Genomic DNA, 13,536 nt, shown 5'->3' on the forward strand with positions numbered 1-13,536 from the left:
ACTCCTCCGTCCTCCTGTGGTGTCCTAAAGAAGGGGAGCTGCTTTCCTCCCTGGGTCACAGACTCACCCTCCTGACCTCAGGGGGACAGGATGATACCTCCCAGCTATTTGTGGGACAGATTTATGTTCTGCTCAAAATAAACTTCTGTGGGTTTCTTCTAATTTTGAGAGGCACAACACCCACTGATCAAGTGAACTCTCACGGGGCAGAAGGAATTTTTGGCAGCTCCACTTTGCCCCACCCAAGAAGCCTCCTGGTAAATTGCTGCCTGTGTGTGCAGACAGTCTGTTTGCCCACCTGGGACAGGAGTCCACAGCTTGTAAGTGGGGCCCTTTACCCTGTGTGTTCACAAACCTAAATCATAGAGGACCAGAAGACAACAGAAGGAGAGTTACACAGTCTCAGGATGAAAAATATTTCCTAAGCATGTCACCAGAAACAGACACCATAAAAGAAAGATTTTCCCATACTGAAGATATGGGTGGGGCGCAGTGGCTCACACCTATAATCCCAGCCCTCTGGGAGGCCAAGGCAGGTGGATCTCTTGAAGTCAGGAGTTCGAGACCAGCCTGGGCAACATGGCAAGACCCCGTCTCTACTAAAAATACAAAAATTAGCCGTGCATGGAGTCTCGCTCTGTCGCCCAGGCTGGAGTGCAGCGGTGCGATCTTGACTCACTGCTACCTCCACCTCCTGGGTTCAAGCGATTCTCCTTCTTCAGCCTCTTGAGAATCTGGGATTACAGGCATGTGCCACCACACCGGGCTAATTTTTTTATTTTTAGTAGAGACGGAGTTTCACCATGTTTGCCAGGCTGGTCCCGAACACGTGACCTCAGTTGATTCACCCGCCTCGGCCTCCCAAAGTAATAGGATTACAGGCATGAGCCACTGCGCCCAGCCTGGATTCTTTATGGAAACTGATAAGCTGTTTCTAAAATTCATACGGAATTCAAAGAACCAACAATAGACAAAACAATCTTGAAGAAGAACAAGTTTGAGAACTTACATTTTCTGATTTCAAAGCTCGCTACAATACAAAGCTATACTAATCAAGACAGCATTTACTGGCAAGATGATAGACATATAGATCCGTAAAACAGAACTCAGAGTCCATACATTTATGGCCCATTGATGCTAAGACAAGGGTCAAAACATTTTAATGGGAAGGAGTAGCCTTTTCAACAAATGGTGTGGGTGCATTTGTGTCCTCACACACACACAAATGAAGTTGTATACTTAAACCACAACATATACAAGAGATAAAATTGATTTTAAAAACCCAAATGTAAGAATTTAAAACTGTAAAATTCTCAGAGGAATAAATCTTTGTAACCTTGATTTAGGCAGTGATTTCTTAAGCTCTACCAAAGCATAAGCAGTAGGAAAAAAAAAAAGGTGAAGTTTCATTTCATCAAAATTAAAACCTTTTGTAAATCAAAAGACACTAACAAAAAATTGACAATCCATAAAATTGGAAACAAAAATTGCAAATTACTTATTTGATAAAGGATTTGTATCTAGAATATAAAAACTATTACAACTGAATAATAAAATCACAAACTCATTTAAAAATATGCAAAGGGCCAGGCGTGGTGGCTTACACCTGTAATCCCAGCACTGTGGCAGGCCAACCCACATAAGACTGTTTGAGCCCAGGATTTCCAGACCAGCCTGGGCAACATGGTGAAACCCTTTCTACAAAAAAATGAGCTAGGAATGGTGGCGCGTCCTTTTAGTCCGAGCTATTCAGGAGGCTTAGGTGGGAGAATCAATTGAGTTCTGGAGTTCGTGGCTGCAGTAAGCTGTGATTGTGCTACTGCCCTCCAGCCTGAGCTACAGAACGACCATCTCAAAAAAAAAAAAAATATATATATATATATATATAGACATATATATATCGACATACATACATAGTGTATTTAGATACACACTAAAGAAATTTATAAAATCTTAAGAATGAGCAAAGAATCTGAATAGGCATTTCTCCAAAGAAAATACATAAATGATCAGTAAGTACAAAAAAAGATGCTAAAAATCAACAGCTACCATGGAAATGCAAATCAATACCACAATGAAATACCACTTCACATCTCCGGGATGGCCAGAACCAAACCAAACCAAAACAAAACAAAACAGATCAGATAGCAAGTGTTAGGAAAGAGGTGGAGAGAATGGAACCATCACATACTGCTGATGGGAATGTGAAATGGTGCTGTTACTTTGGAAAAGTATGGAAGTTCTTCCAGTGGTTAAACAGAGTTACCATATGATCTAGCATTCCCACTCTTAAGTACATACACCCAAGAGAAATGAAAACTATGTCCACACAAAACCTTTTACAAGAATACTTACTCATAATCACCAAAAAGTGAAAATAACCAAAATTTCTATCAACTGATAAATTAATAAAATGTTATATCTATACAAAGGAATAGTATTTACAAGTAAAAGTACTGATACATGCTATAAGACAGCTGAACACTGAAAACATTATGCTAAGTGAAAGAAGCCAGGCTGGGCACTGTGGCTCATGCCTGTAATCCCAGCAGTATGGGAGGCCGAGGCAGGTGGATCACTTAATGTCAGGCGTTTGAGACCAGCCTGGCCAACATGGTTAAGCCTCATCTCTACTAAAAATACAAAAATTAGCTGGGTGTAGTGGCAGGTGCCTGTAATCCCAGCTACTCAGGAGGCCGAGGCAAGAGAATTGCTTGAACCCAGGAGGCGGAGGTTGCAATGAGCTGAGATTGCACCACTGCACTCCAGCGCGGGTGACAGAGCGAGACTCCCTCTCAAAATAAATAAATACAAAAAAAATTTAAAAAAAAGAAAAGAAAAGAAAAGAAAGAGACAGGGCTGAGAGTGAAGTCCTGAAAGGATATACAGAAACATACACCCTCCTCCCCCTGCCTGCATATTGGTATCATTCCATTAAATCAGCAGTCTTTGACTAAGGTTGTAACTCTAATTGTAATATTATCTAGCCTAAATTTTCTGTCTTTTCTAGAAGGATTTTCTGAGAGCTTCCACGTCTATGAAGCTTTTCCTTACACGGCACCACCTCTACCCAGGCAGCACTGAACTGATCACTCCCCCATCTTTCTCACAACTGAAGCTTTTCACATTTTGCCACATTGTATTACAGTGATTTGTTTACAAGTCTGTCTCTGCTACAAGCCCAAGCTCTCTCAGAGGACAGAAACTTAAATTAACTGGAATCCCAGACCCTAGCAAAATGCCCAAAATTTAGTTGTTACTTAAAAAAAAACTACTAAACACGTCTTACAGTTCAGACACATTAAATGTACAGCAGTTCCTATTTCTGCCATCACAGTATTATTACACAAAATCTAAACATTCTTTAAATACCCTTACCTGTAGCAAAACGGAAGCAGCATAACTCAAGAAGGAAGGATGAATGACTACATTTAAACTTTTTATATTCAGCCACTCCAGTTTTTTTCTAGGATTTTAGGGTCAATACATATTCCTTTCCTAAAGGGTTTGGATGTCCACAGGCAACCAACCATGGATATTAAATAGTGATTAAATTCTTGATAAGTCTTGCTGCTGAAATCAAAACCTGATTTTGTCTAATGGGAAAGAAATAAAAAAATTGTCACTATCACCTATTTTCCCTTTCCTCCCCTCCTTCCCATCAGGTCACGTAAATCTAGACTTAATTTTTGAGTAACAGTGATTTAACACAGAGCTTTCTCATTCATACCTTTTGTACCAAACATTTTTCTTTGCAGCAGTCAGATTTTTACGATACCTAACAGAAAAAAACAAACAGAATGAAACATTTAACATACCTTTGAATACAATGCCTTTGACATAGTAAAATACAAAAATACACTATAAATGTAAATATATGCAAATACGTACATACACAAATATCCAGTTGTCTAGTTAAGGATTTTATCCTTTTGTGGTACATTCTCAAGTGAAAATAAATAGAGGCTCAATAAGTTGTACACTTAAGATGCTTACTTCACTAAATAAAAAATAAACAATAAAAAATGCTTTCAATGTTTCACTATTAAAAAATTAATAAAGTTCTGGCTGGGTGCGGTGGCTCACGCTTGTAATTGCAGCACTTTGGGAGGCCAAGCTGGGTGAATCACCAGGTCAGGAGTTTGAGACCAGCCTGAGAAACATGGTGAAATCCCGTCTCTACTAAAAATACAAAAATTAGCTGGACGTGGTGGCGTGGGTGCCTGTAATCCCAGATACTCGAGAGGCTGAGGAAGGAGAATCGCTTGAACCTGGGAGGCAGAGGTTGCAGTGAGCCAAGATCGCAACACTGCACTCTAGCCCGGGCAACAAGACCTAGATTGCATCTCAAAAAAATAAAAATTAATAGAGTTCTCATTCATAAGTAGGGGTTGAATGATGAGAACACATGGACACAGAGAGGAGAACATCATACACTGGGGCCTGTCGGGGGTGAGGGGAAAGGGGAGGGAGGGCATTAGGACAAATACCTAATGCATATGGGGCTTAAAACCTAGTTGACAGGTTGATAGGTGCAGCAAACCACCCCATGCCACATGCATAACCATGTAACAAACGTGCACCTTCTGCATATTTATCCCAAAACTTAAAAGTAAAATGAAAAAAAATTAATAGAGGCTCAAAAATGGTCACTGATGTAAAACGTACTTTCTTAATGGAAAGAAAATGATGCAGCAGAAAGCACAAAAGGGAAACCTACAAATATGTTTTTCTTGTCTGAGAACTATTAACTAATTAGTTTTTAAACATTTTAAACTTGACATAGTCCTACAAGTTACACCAACAAGGTCTGCACTTAGCCAGGCATGGTGACTCATGCCTGTAATCCCAGCAATTTGGGAGGCCGAGGTGGGCGGATCACCTGAGGTCAGGAGTACGACACCAGCCTGGCCAAAATGGTGAAACCCCGTCTCTATGAAAAAACACAAAAAATTAGCCTGGCGTGGTGGCAGGCACCTTTAATCCCAGCTACTCCGGAGACTGAAGCAGGAGAATCGCTTTAACCCGGGAGGCAGAAGGTGCAGTGAGCCGAGAAGGTGCTGTTGCACTCCAGGTTGACAAGAGCAAAACTCTGTCTCCAAAAAAAAAAAAAAAAAGTTTACATTTATGGACTGAGAAAAGTAATTTCAGTCCACAAGTTACAGAATTAGAGGAGACCAGAAATAATACTTACAGTTCCACATAATTGGCAACAGCTCCCCTTATCTCCCAGAAAATATTTTTATCAGAGAAGGTACAAATACTTAAAGCAATTGTCAGCAAATGACTTAATTTTTCCTGAAGACACAGCAATTAGAATGAACAACGCTGAGTGCAATAGTACCACTGCACAACAGGTCCTTAACTATGATTTTTTTTTTTCTGTAGCCACACCAGTGGAGGATTTAAAAACACCACAGCTGTCATGGCCCCATATTGGAATCTCATGTCCAATAGCAAGCCCGATTTCCAGAGGCCCTGGCCAACGACAAGTAGGAATATTTTTTGTATTACAGCTGAAAGATGAAGAGAAAATTATAATATACCATTTCATAAAATGGTAAAAAGGCTTTGTACCTGCTCATAATAAAACACCTCTGGTTCAGGATGTTGGCATCCAGGCTGAAGAGTACAGAATATAAGATCCCAGGAAGAGACACCACCACTAATGGAAGGTTATAATGTACATATGTGTCACACACCTTTGAGAAGGAAAGATAACATCAGTATATAGACTATTCCCCAGAACTTCTCAACCAAGTTCACCCAAAGAATCATCAGTATAAGATAATAATGTAACATTAGCTTTGGACATGCCTGACTCCTAAACAAACAGATAACTATAAGCTTGCTTAACACAGACTTCACCAAATATCAGTCATACTACAGAGGATAATTTCTAAAAGACCATTACTTGAATCTTTCATTTCTTCTAGGGAAAGGTCTTACAGTTAGGGGGACAGGGTAAAGGAAGGAAGGAGTTCTTTCCCCTTAAGTCCCAAAATACTTATTTATCATATGAGTTAGCTGTCAACCTAGAAAACAAAGGAGCATGTTTCTAAGCAAATGCGTAACACAAGACAAATAGGTATTAGCAGAGGAAGCTGGGAAAAGTGAGACTATCATGGACACTTCATGGATATTAAGTTGCTGCAAAAGTAATTGCAGTTTTTGCCATTGAAAACAATAGCAAAAACCACAATTACTTTTGCATCACCCTATAGTTCTGCCAGGTTATATACTATAACACAATAAAAGGGTACTAGGTACCAAGAGAAGTAAGGCAGTTGAAAAGCAGACATGGAGATCTGAAGAAACAACGAGAAATTTTTGGTTTCCACCAGGAGTTAGGAATGGAAGGAACAAAAAATAATGCTAACAACAGACTTCTGTCTAGGACCAGTGTTAACACAGGGTAATGCTGTGGTGCCTGGACCTTAGGGAAAAAAAAAAAGCATTTGCTTTTCCACGTGGTTTATGAAAGTCAATTGTTCTGGAGAGAAAATAATCATGAACTTCAAAATGTAAGGTTACTTTAATGATGCTAATGAGATCACAGCCTACCTTAATATTTGTGCATAAAATTTAAATACTATGCCAATAAAGTGAATAGCCTTCACAAAAATCCCAATGGGGAAACTGAAACATGTTTTACCTTCTCATAGAAATCCAAAATAAAGTGCAGCAAGAAAGTTCTGTTGCTCTCCACGTGCACTGCAGTAGTGGACAGCCACCCTACATAGTGGAGCAGTTTAGACACAGAGCTCATGGATCCGCCCAGTTCTCTCTCTGCAATAAGAAACCATAACATTCAGATACAGAGTAGCAAAAGTGTTCACAATTTCCAAGCTAAAGGTGAATAATATAAAGGAAAAAGGTGGTGAAGGTTTAAAAACTATCAGTGCGCCAATGTATAATTTACTTTTTAAAAAATCAGTGGTTAATCATAAAACTACACACAGCCTTCCAGGGAATCATTAAGACGAAATCACATAGAACATTCTAAACAACCAGATTCTACTAGTAAATAACAGATAAATACAGTATTAAGCTCCAAGCAGTTATGAAAATTCTCAAGTGAGAGATATAAAAACCACTAGAAATATAGGTATTTCATTAACAGTTAAGGGGAGAAAAAGGTTCACATAAAAGTGACATGAAAAATTCATGGCCAAGCACAGTGGCTCACATCTGTAATTCCAGTACTTAGGGAGGCCAAGGCAGGCAGAGTTCTTGAATCCAGGAATTTGAGACCAGCCTGGGCAACGTGGCAAAAGCTCTTTACAAAAAATACAAAAATTAGCTGGGGTGGCAGCACACACTTCTAGTTCCAGCTACTCAAGAGGCCGAGGTGGGAGGATTGCTTGATGCCCAGAGGCAAAGGTTGCAGTGAGTGAGTATGCACCACCGCACTCTAGCCTAAGTGACAGAGCAAGACTGTTCAAAAAAAAAAAAAAATCAGGCCATGTGCAGTGGCTTATGCCTGTAATCCCAGCACTCTGGGAGGCTGAGGTGGGCAGATCACTTGAGGTCGAGTCTGAGACCACCGTAGCCAACATGGTGAAACCCCGTCTCTACTAAAAATAAAAAAATTAGCAAGGCGTGATGGTGGGTCCCTGTAATCCCAGCTACTTGGGAGGCTGAGGCAGGAGAATACCTTGAACCCAGGAGGTGGAGTTTGCAGTGAGCCAAGATCATGACACTGCACTCCAGCCTGGGCAATATAACAAGACCCTGTTTCAAAAAAAAAAAAAAATCAGGATGAAATGTGAAAATGGACAAAATGATACAGTAGACTAGAAAACAATGACAACTAATTTATTCGAACCAAATCAAATGTGGTTTAAAGGACTAAACATTAAAATGACTTTAGGAATCGTTTCCTATACTGTCAGTAACATTGTAACACAGATGCACAGAAACCTACCCTACACAAATCAAAACTCTGTTTTGCCTGAATTCCTAAGCTTTATAAAACGCTGTTAAACATATTTTCACTTGAATTTGGCGTGGCACAGTGACTCATGCCTGTAATCCCAGCACTTTGGGATGCTAAGGCAGGCGGATCACCTGAGGTTGGGAGTTTAAGACCAGCCTGGTCAACATGGTGAAACCCCACCTCTATTAAAAATAAAAAATTAGCCAGGTATGGTGGTGCAAGCCTGTAATCCCAGCTACTGGGGAGGCTGAGGCAAAAGAATCCCTTGAACCCAGGAGGTGGAGTTGGCAGTTAGCCAAGATCATGCCACTGTTAAACAGATTAGGAAAAGACTTACAAATATGAATTCACAGCTTTACTCTCCTATCTAGGCAGTCAACAATGGTTATGCACAAGGAAAAGAACATGTATAATCTTAGAATTTCAGAGATGATGACGACTCTACTACTGCCCACCACCATGATAGTTCAGTGTCAGGACAATCAATGATCAGGAGACCATTCAAATATGCAAGCATCCACACATAGCCAGTTGGCTACTTGCAAAACTAAGTAGTTTTTTGTGGTTTTTTTGTTTTTTTTTTCCGAGATGGAGTCTTGCTCTGTCACCCAGGCTGGAGTACACAGGTGCGATCTCAAATCACTGCAACCTCCTTCTCTGGGGTCAACCAGTTTTCGTGCCTCAGGTTCCTGAGTAGCTGGGATTACAGGCGTGTGCCACCACATCCAACTAATTGTTATATTTTTATTAGAGACAAGGTTTCACCATGTTGGCCAGGCTCGTATGAAACTCTAGACCCTCAAGTGATCTGCTGGTCTCAGTCTCCCAATGTGCTGGAATTACAGGCGTAACCGTATCTTAACTATGATTTTGGGTAGCACTTGGCAACTGTGTCAATTTGAAACAATGACGATTGCTTCAAACAGTCTCTTTTGAAGTGTTTTTCCACACCACACTATTGGCATTTTGGATCAAACAATTCACTGTTCAGGACTGGCTCTTACTACCCACGCAGCCCCTGAAGCACACTGAGCATCCCCACCTCCCACATATTAAATGACAGTCGCAACCTCTTCCCGGTCACCATGACACCAGAAATGCCCCCTCCCTTCAAGAACCACTGCTGAGTAGTTTTCTACCCTTCTCTTCTTATGATAGATAACTACAATTTACTCCCTTTTTGACAATGATATGGCATATGGTCACATGACAGAAATATGGCATTACACCTATATTTACTCAATTATTGAAAACTTGAGCTATACTACATAATGCCAAATATTGTTATGACAAGCAAAATTATCCACATGTCCATTAAATTTTAGAAAGCAGAATTCCTTTTTAAATTGTCTCCCTTATGATACTAATAAAAGGAAAGATAATACAGAAACTGTAAGGCAACTATTTCAAGGGTACCGGAGACTTACACTGCAACTTGGCCAAATATTGTAGATGCAAACATACTGTTTTGTTCAATCTTTTGCTCATCTGGGGAATAGAGAATGAATAAACATGGGTCCAGGCACAGCAGCTCGAAGAGGGGAATGCAGGTTAGGGATAACCACAAGTAAGAGAGAAGAATTTCAGGCTGGATGTGGTGGCTCATGCCTGTGATCCCAATACTTTGGGAGGCCAATGCAGGAGGATAGTTTGAGCCTAGGAGTTCAAGACCAACCCAGACAACACAGTGAGACCTTGTCTCTACAATAAAAATCAGCCTGGCATGTTATATTGGTGCACACTCTTGGTCACAGCTACTTGGGGGCTGAGGTGGATTGCTTGAGCCTGGGTGGTTGAGGCTGCAGTGAGCTGAGACTGCGTCACTGCACTCCTGGGAGACAGAGAAAGACCCTGTCTCACACAAAAGCGGAGAGGGGTAATTTCAAAGGTACAGTTCTTGATGTAATTTAGGTAGAAGAGGTTAAACATTTAAGTGGAGTTTCTTTTAAATAGTGGTTCTCAAACTTCAGCATGCACCAGAATTATAGTAGTGTTTAATTACAGAGCCCTAACTCCAGAGTTTAATTCAGTAGGTCTAGGCCAAGACCTAAGATTTGCATCTCTAACAAGTTTCCAGGTTATGCTGATGATCCAAGGACCGTATTTTGAGAAGCATAGCTTTACAAGATGTTTACTACCCACTAATGCTCCATTTCCTTCTAAAAGTGATCAGGTGTATCTGGAAACAATTTAATAACGAATATGAAGAATTAAAAACAATTTTCCAGGCCTAAGTAGCTTCTACTCTCTATTCTACCAAAGTAAGAAACCACTATAGGGATAAGAACATACAGAAAAATGAGTCTGGGCTCATCTGTTAACCAAGCTAACCACTAGCTATTTACAACTGAAGCTAAGGGGAATTTGAACATTGGTTAGATATTTAAAGATACTAAGAACTATTGGCTTGGCACGGTGGCTCACGCCTGTAATCCCAGCACTTTGGGAGGCCAAGGTGGGTGCATAATTTGAGGTCACAAGTTCAAGACCAGCCCTGGCCAACTCTGTGAAACCCTCTCTCTACTAAAAACACAAAAATTAGCTGGGTGTGGTGGCACATGCCTGTAGTCCCAGCTACTCGAAAGCTGAAATACGAGAATTATGTGAATCCAGGAGATGGAAGTTGCAGTGAACTTTCATCAACCCACTGCACTCCAGCCTGGGCAAGGGTGAGACTGTCTTTAAAAAAAAAAAAAAAAAAAAAAAGCTTCTAATTTTTTAGGTGTCATAATAGTACCATATTTTACAGTTGAAACGGGAGCTGAGTTTTGCTTTAAAATAATGGAAAGGAAAGGTGAAATGTATTATAGATGAAAAAAGGTTAACCAAGAGTTGCTAACTGTTGAAGATGGGTAATGGGCACAGACGCGGAATACTGCAGTATTTTCTCTACTTTTGATTGTATTCGTAATTTTCTATAATATAGTTTTTCAAATGCCAAAAAATTACGTGGCTGATAATAGAATTTACGAGAAGCAGCCAGGCACAGTGGCTCACACTGGTAATTCCAGCACTTTGGGAGGCCAAGGCGAACAGATCACCTGAGGTCAGGAGGTTGACACCAGCCTGGCAAAAATGGCAAAGCTCCATCTACAAAACAAAACAAAAACGTAGCTGGGTGTGGTGGCACATGCCTGTAATCCCAGCTACTTGGGAAGCTGAGGCAGGAGAATCATTTGAAGCTGGGAGGTGGAGGCTGCGGTGAGCCAACATTGTACCACTGCACTTCAGCCTGGGCAACACAGCGAGACTCAGTCTTAAGACCAAAAAAAAAAAAAAAAGTGTAAGAGAAGGCAAAAAACTTTAGGTAGAAAGAGTCAAAACAATCTGACTATGCAGTTCCTTGAAATTTAGTCTTTTACTTTGAAGGTAAAGCACACATATAACAAAAATTTAGGGTTCTCATTTTAAACTCCAAAGTTAAGATAAATTAATGCATATAACCAAAATACAGGATATGAACATACTGTCCAGCTACCCTACCCTCTATTTTTTTTTATCTTCTGATATCTCTGCTGTCTATCACTTGGAAGCTCATCCAGATTCACTGAGGAGCTTAGAACTCTGTATCATGTCCTGCCATCAATATCTCAGTTACACCAGTGTCCATGCAAATGATCCCAACATTTCAGTTTCAGTTTCTTGACTTTGAATCAAATAACCTTCACCTTCACTCCACCTTAGTTACCCAGTCCCACAGATACACACTAGATTCTGTCATAACCTGAACTGAACCACACTGGGCAATAACTGAAGGCTCCTTGATGGCGCTGATACCTAAGCTGCAGCTTAAAATACAACTCAGGGTTACCCAGACCAGAGTGTCCACTGGCTGGAATTTATTTGATGCTCAAAAAATGTTTGTTGATTAAAAGAATATAAAAGTAGTGACCTTATGAAATTTACATTACTAATTCAATTACCTGAATACATTTAATTATATCTTCAGTTTGTCCTCCTAAACTACAGGTTTTTCCCTTTTATTTGCGTAATGTAACATATTCTTTCTTCAAATCCAACAGTGTAAAGATAAAAGTCCAACTCAGCTCTCTTTATAAAGAGTTTCAAATTGAACAAATTGAACAAATATTATTTACAAATGATGTCAGGTACTTAAAAAACGTTTTTGTTGTTGTTTTTGAGACAGGATCTCACTTTGTCACCCAGGCTGCAGTGCAGTGGCACATCTACAGGTCACGGCACCCTCGACCTCCTGAGCTCAAATGATCCTTCTACGGCATCCTCCTGAGTAGCTGGGACAACAGATGCACGCCACCATGCCTGGCAAAGTTTTGTATTCTTTGTAGACATGGGGTTTTGCCATGTTGCCCAACCCGCCTCAGCCTCCAAACTGAAACTGCGGAGATTACAGGTGTGAACTACCACACTCGGCCAAGAAAAAGACTGTCAATGGATATCTAAATAAATTTTAGTAAAGAGTGGTGGAGTGTGGAAGAAGCAAGTGAAATCTTACTTGTAAGAAGGACTCTGCCCTCACAAAGTATCCAGGAAGTTGGTAAATTCTTTTCCATGTTTGTAATTATTCACCTTGTACCAAATACATTCTAGAGCAGGAACACTAAATATAAGCATCTAGCTGTACCACAATAAAAAAGTGCACAAAACAAAATTGTCACCAAAGTTACAAATAAGTGACAAAGTAAAAAAGCCACTAGTCTCATAAATCCTGACTAACTCATAATGTAGACGAGAACAGACAGATGGAGGTGACAGTGAGATGTTCCTCAACAACTTGGTAATCTAGGGAAAAGCTTATAGTGAAAAAACAAGTGGAGAGAATTCACATATAATGAATAAGATAAACTTTGTATCACAGTCATCCAAGCAAGTTATAAACATCTGAATTGAAAGTTTTAGAACACTCTAGACTTCAATTAGGGTAGGCTGGGTATAACGTAAAAAAGATTGAAATTTAGTAAGTGGAAATCTAATAAACTGTATCATATTCCATTTAAAAGATTCAGAGTAGAAGAAGAATTGGCCTGGAACCAATCAAAAGCAACTTTAACCACCAGAAGAATCGGAAGTTGCTTATCCAGTAAAGAAACACTTAATTTGGTCAAAAGAAATGCTATCTTCCCACTGCCCCCCACCACTGGAGGAATGAAATGCCCAGGCTTTACTATGGCCTGGATGAAAGACTTCTCACTGCCATTTCCTCTAATTCTATAATTAAGAAACCTTCTACTGAGAAATCTTGTTCCCATATATGCAGATAGCACAGAGGGGATATTCTAGTTGGCAGATATGAGCATTACGCTTACCAGAAATCATTCATTTTATATTAAAACTGATATCCTGGCTTATACATTCATCTCCTCTGAGTTTCATTACCATTAACGGGATGACTCTGGGGGCCTAACAGCAAGTTTCTGGACATATAAAGATGAAAAATCCTTGGATTGTGATAGTCATCAACGTAGAGCCACCCAGTGAGTTTTGGTGGCCATCCAGTAGTGTTTCCTTAACATAATCCCTCTCCCTTCTTACTACCTTAAAATTACAACAGAAACATTCATGCTCTAAATATATGATTACCACAGACATAATTACAGCATACGAAGGCTCCTCTTATC

The 13,536-nt window shown here is 40.0% G+C and overlaps 1 protein-coding gene across 3 annotated transcripts in view; it reads right to left on the reverse strand.

Annotated features, from left to right (window-relative positions):
• The window catches only part of LOC139361550 (centromere protein I-like), a 42,040-nt gene extending 29,436 nt beyond the window's left edge, over positions 1-12,604 (reverse strand). For all 3 annotated transcript variants that reach the window (XR_011619109.1, XM_071090140.1, XM_071090139.1), the window contains exons 1-4: positions 12,414-12,604; positions 6,656-6,789; positions 5,578-5,702; positions 3,731-3,778 (exon numbers count right to left, since the gene is read on the reverse strand). Coding sequence is in view for 2 of the 3 variants with exons in the window: in XM_071090140.1 (XP_070946241.1) it covers positions 3,731-3,778; positions 5,578-5,702; positions 6,656-6,789; positions 12,414-12,471 (365 nt within the window). In the remaining variant the exon portion in view is untranslated. The remainder of the gene's footprint in view (positions 1-3,730; positions 3,779-5,577; positions 5,703-6,655; positions 6,790-12,413) is intronic.
• Between the last annotated feature and the right edge of the window lie 932 nt (positions 12,605-13,536).

Source organism: Macaca nemestrina, unplaced genomic scaffold (assembly GCF_043159975.1).
Source record: "Macaca nemestrina isolate mMacNem1 unplaced genomic scaffold, mMacNem.hap1 Scaffold_60, whole genome shotgun sequence".
NCBI classification, from domain to species: Eukaryota; Metazoa; Chordata; class Mammalia; order Primates; family Cercopithecidae; genus Macaca; species Macaca nemestrina.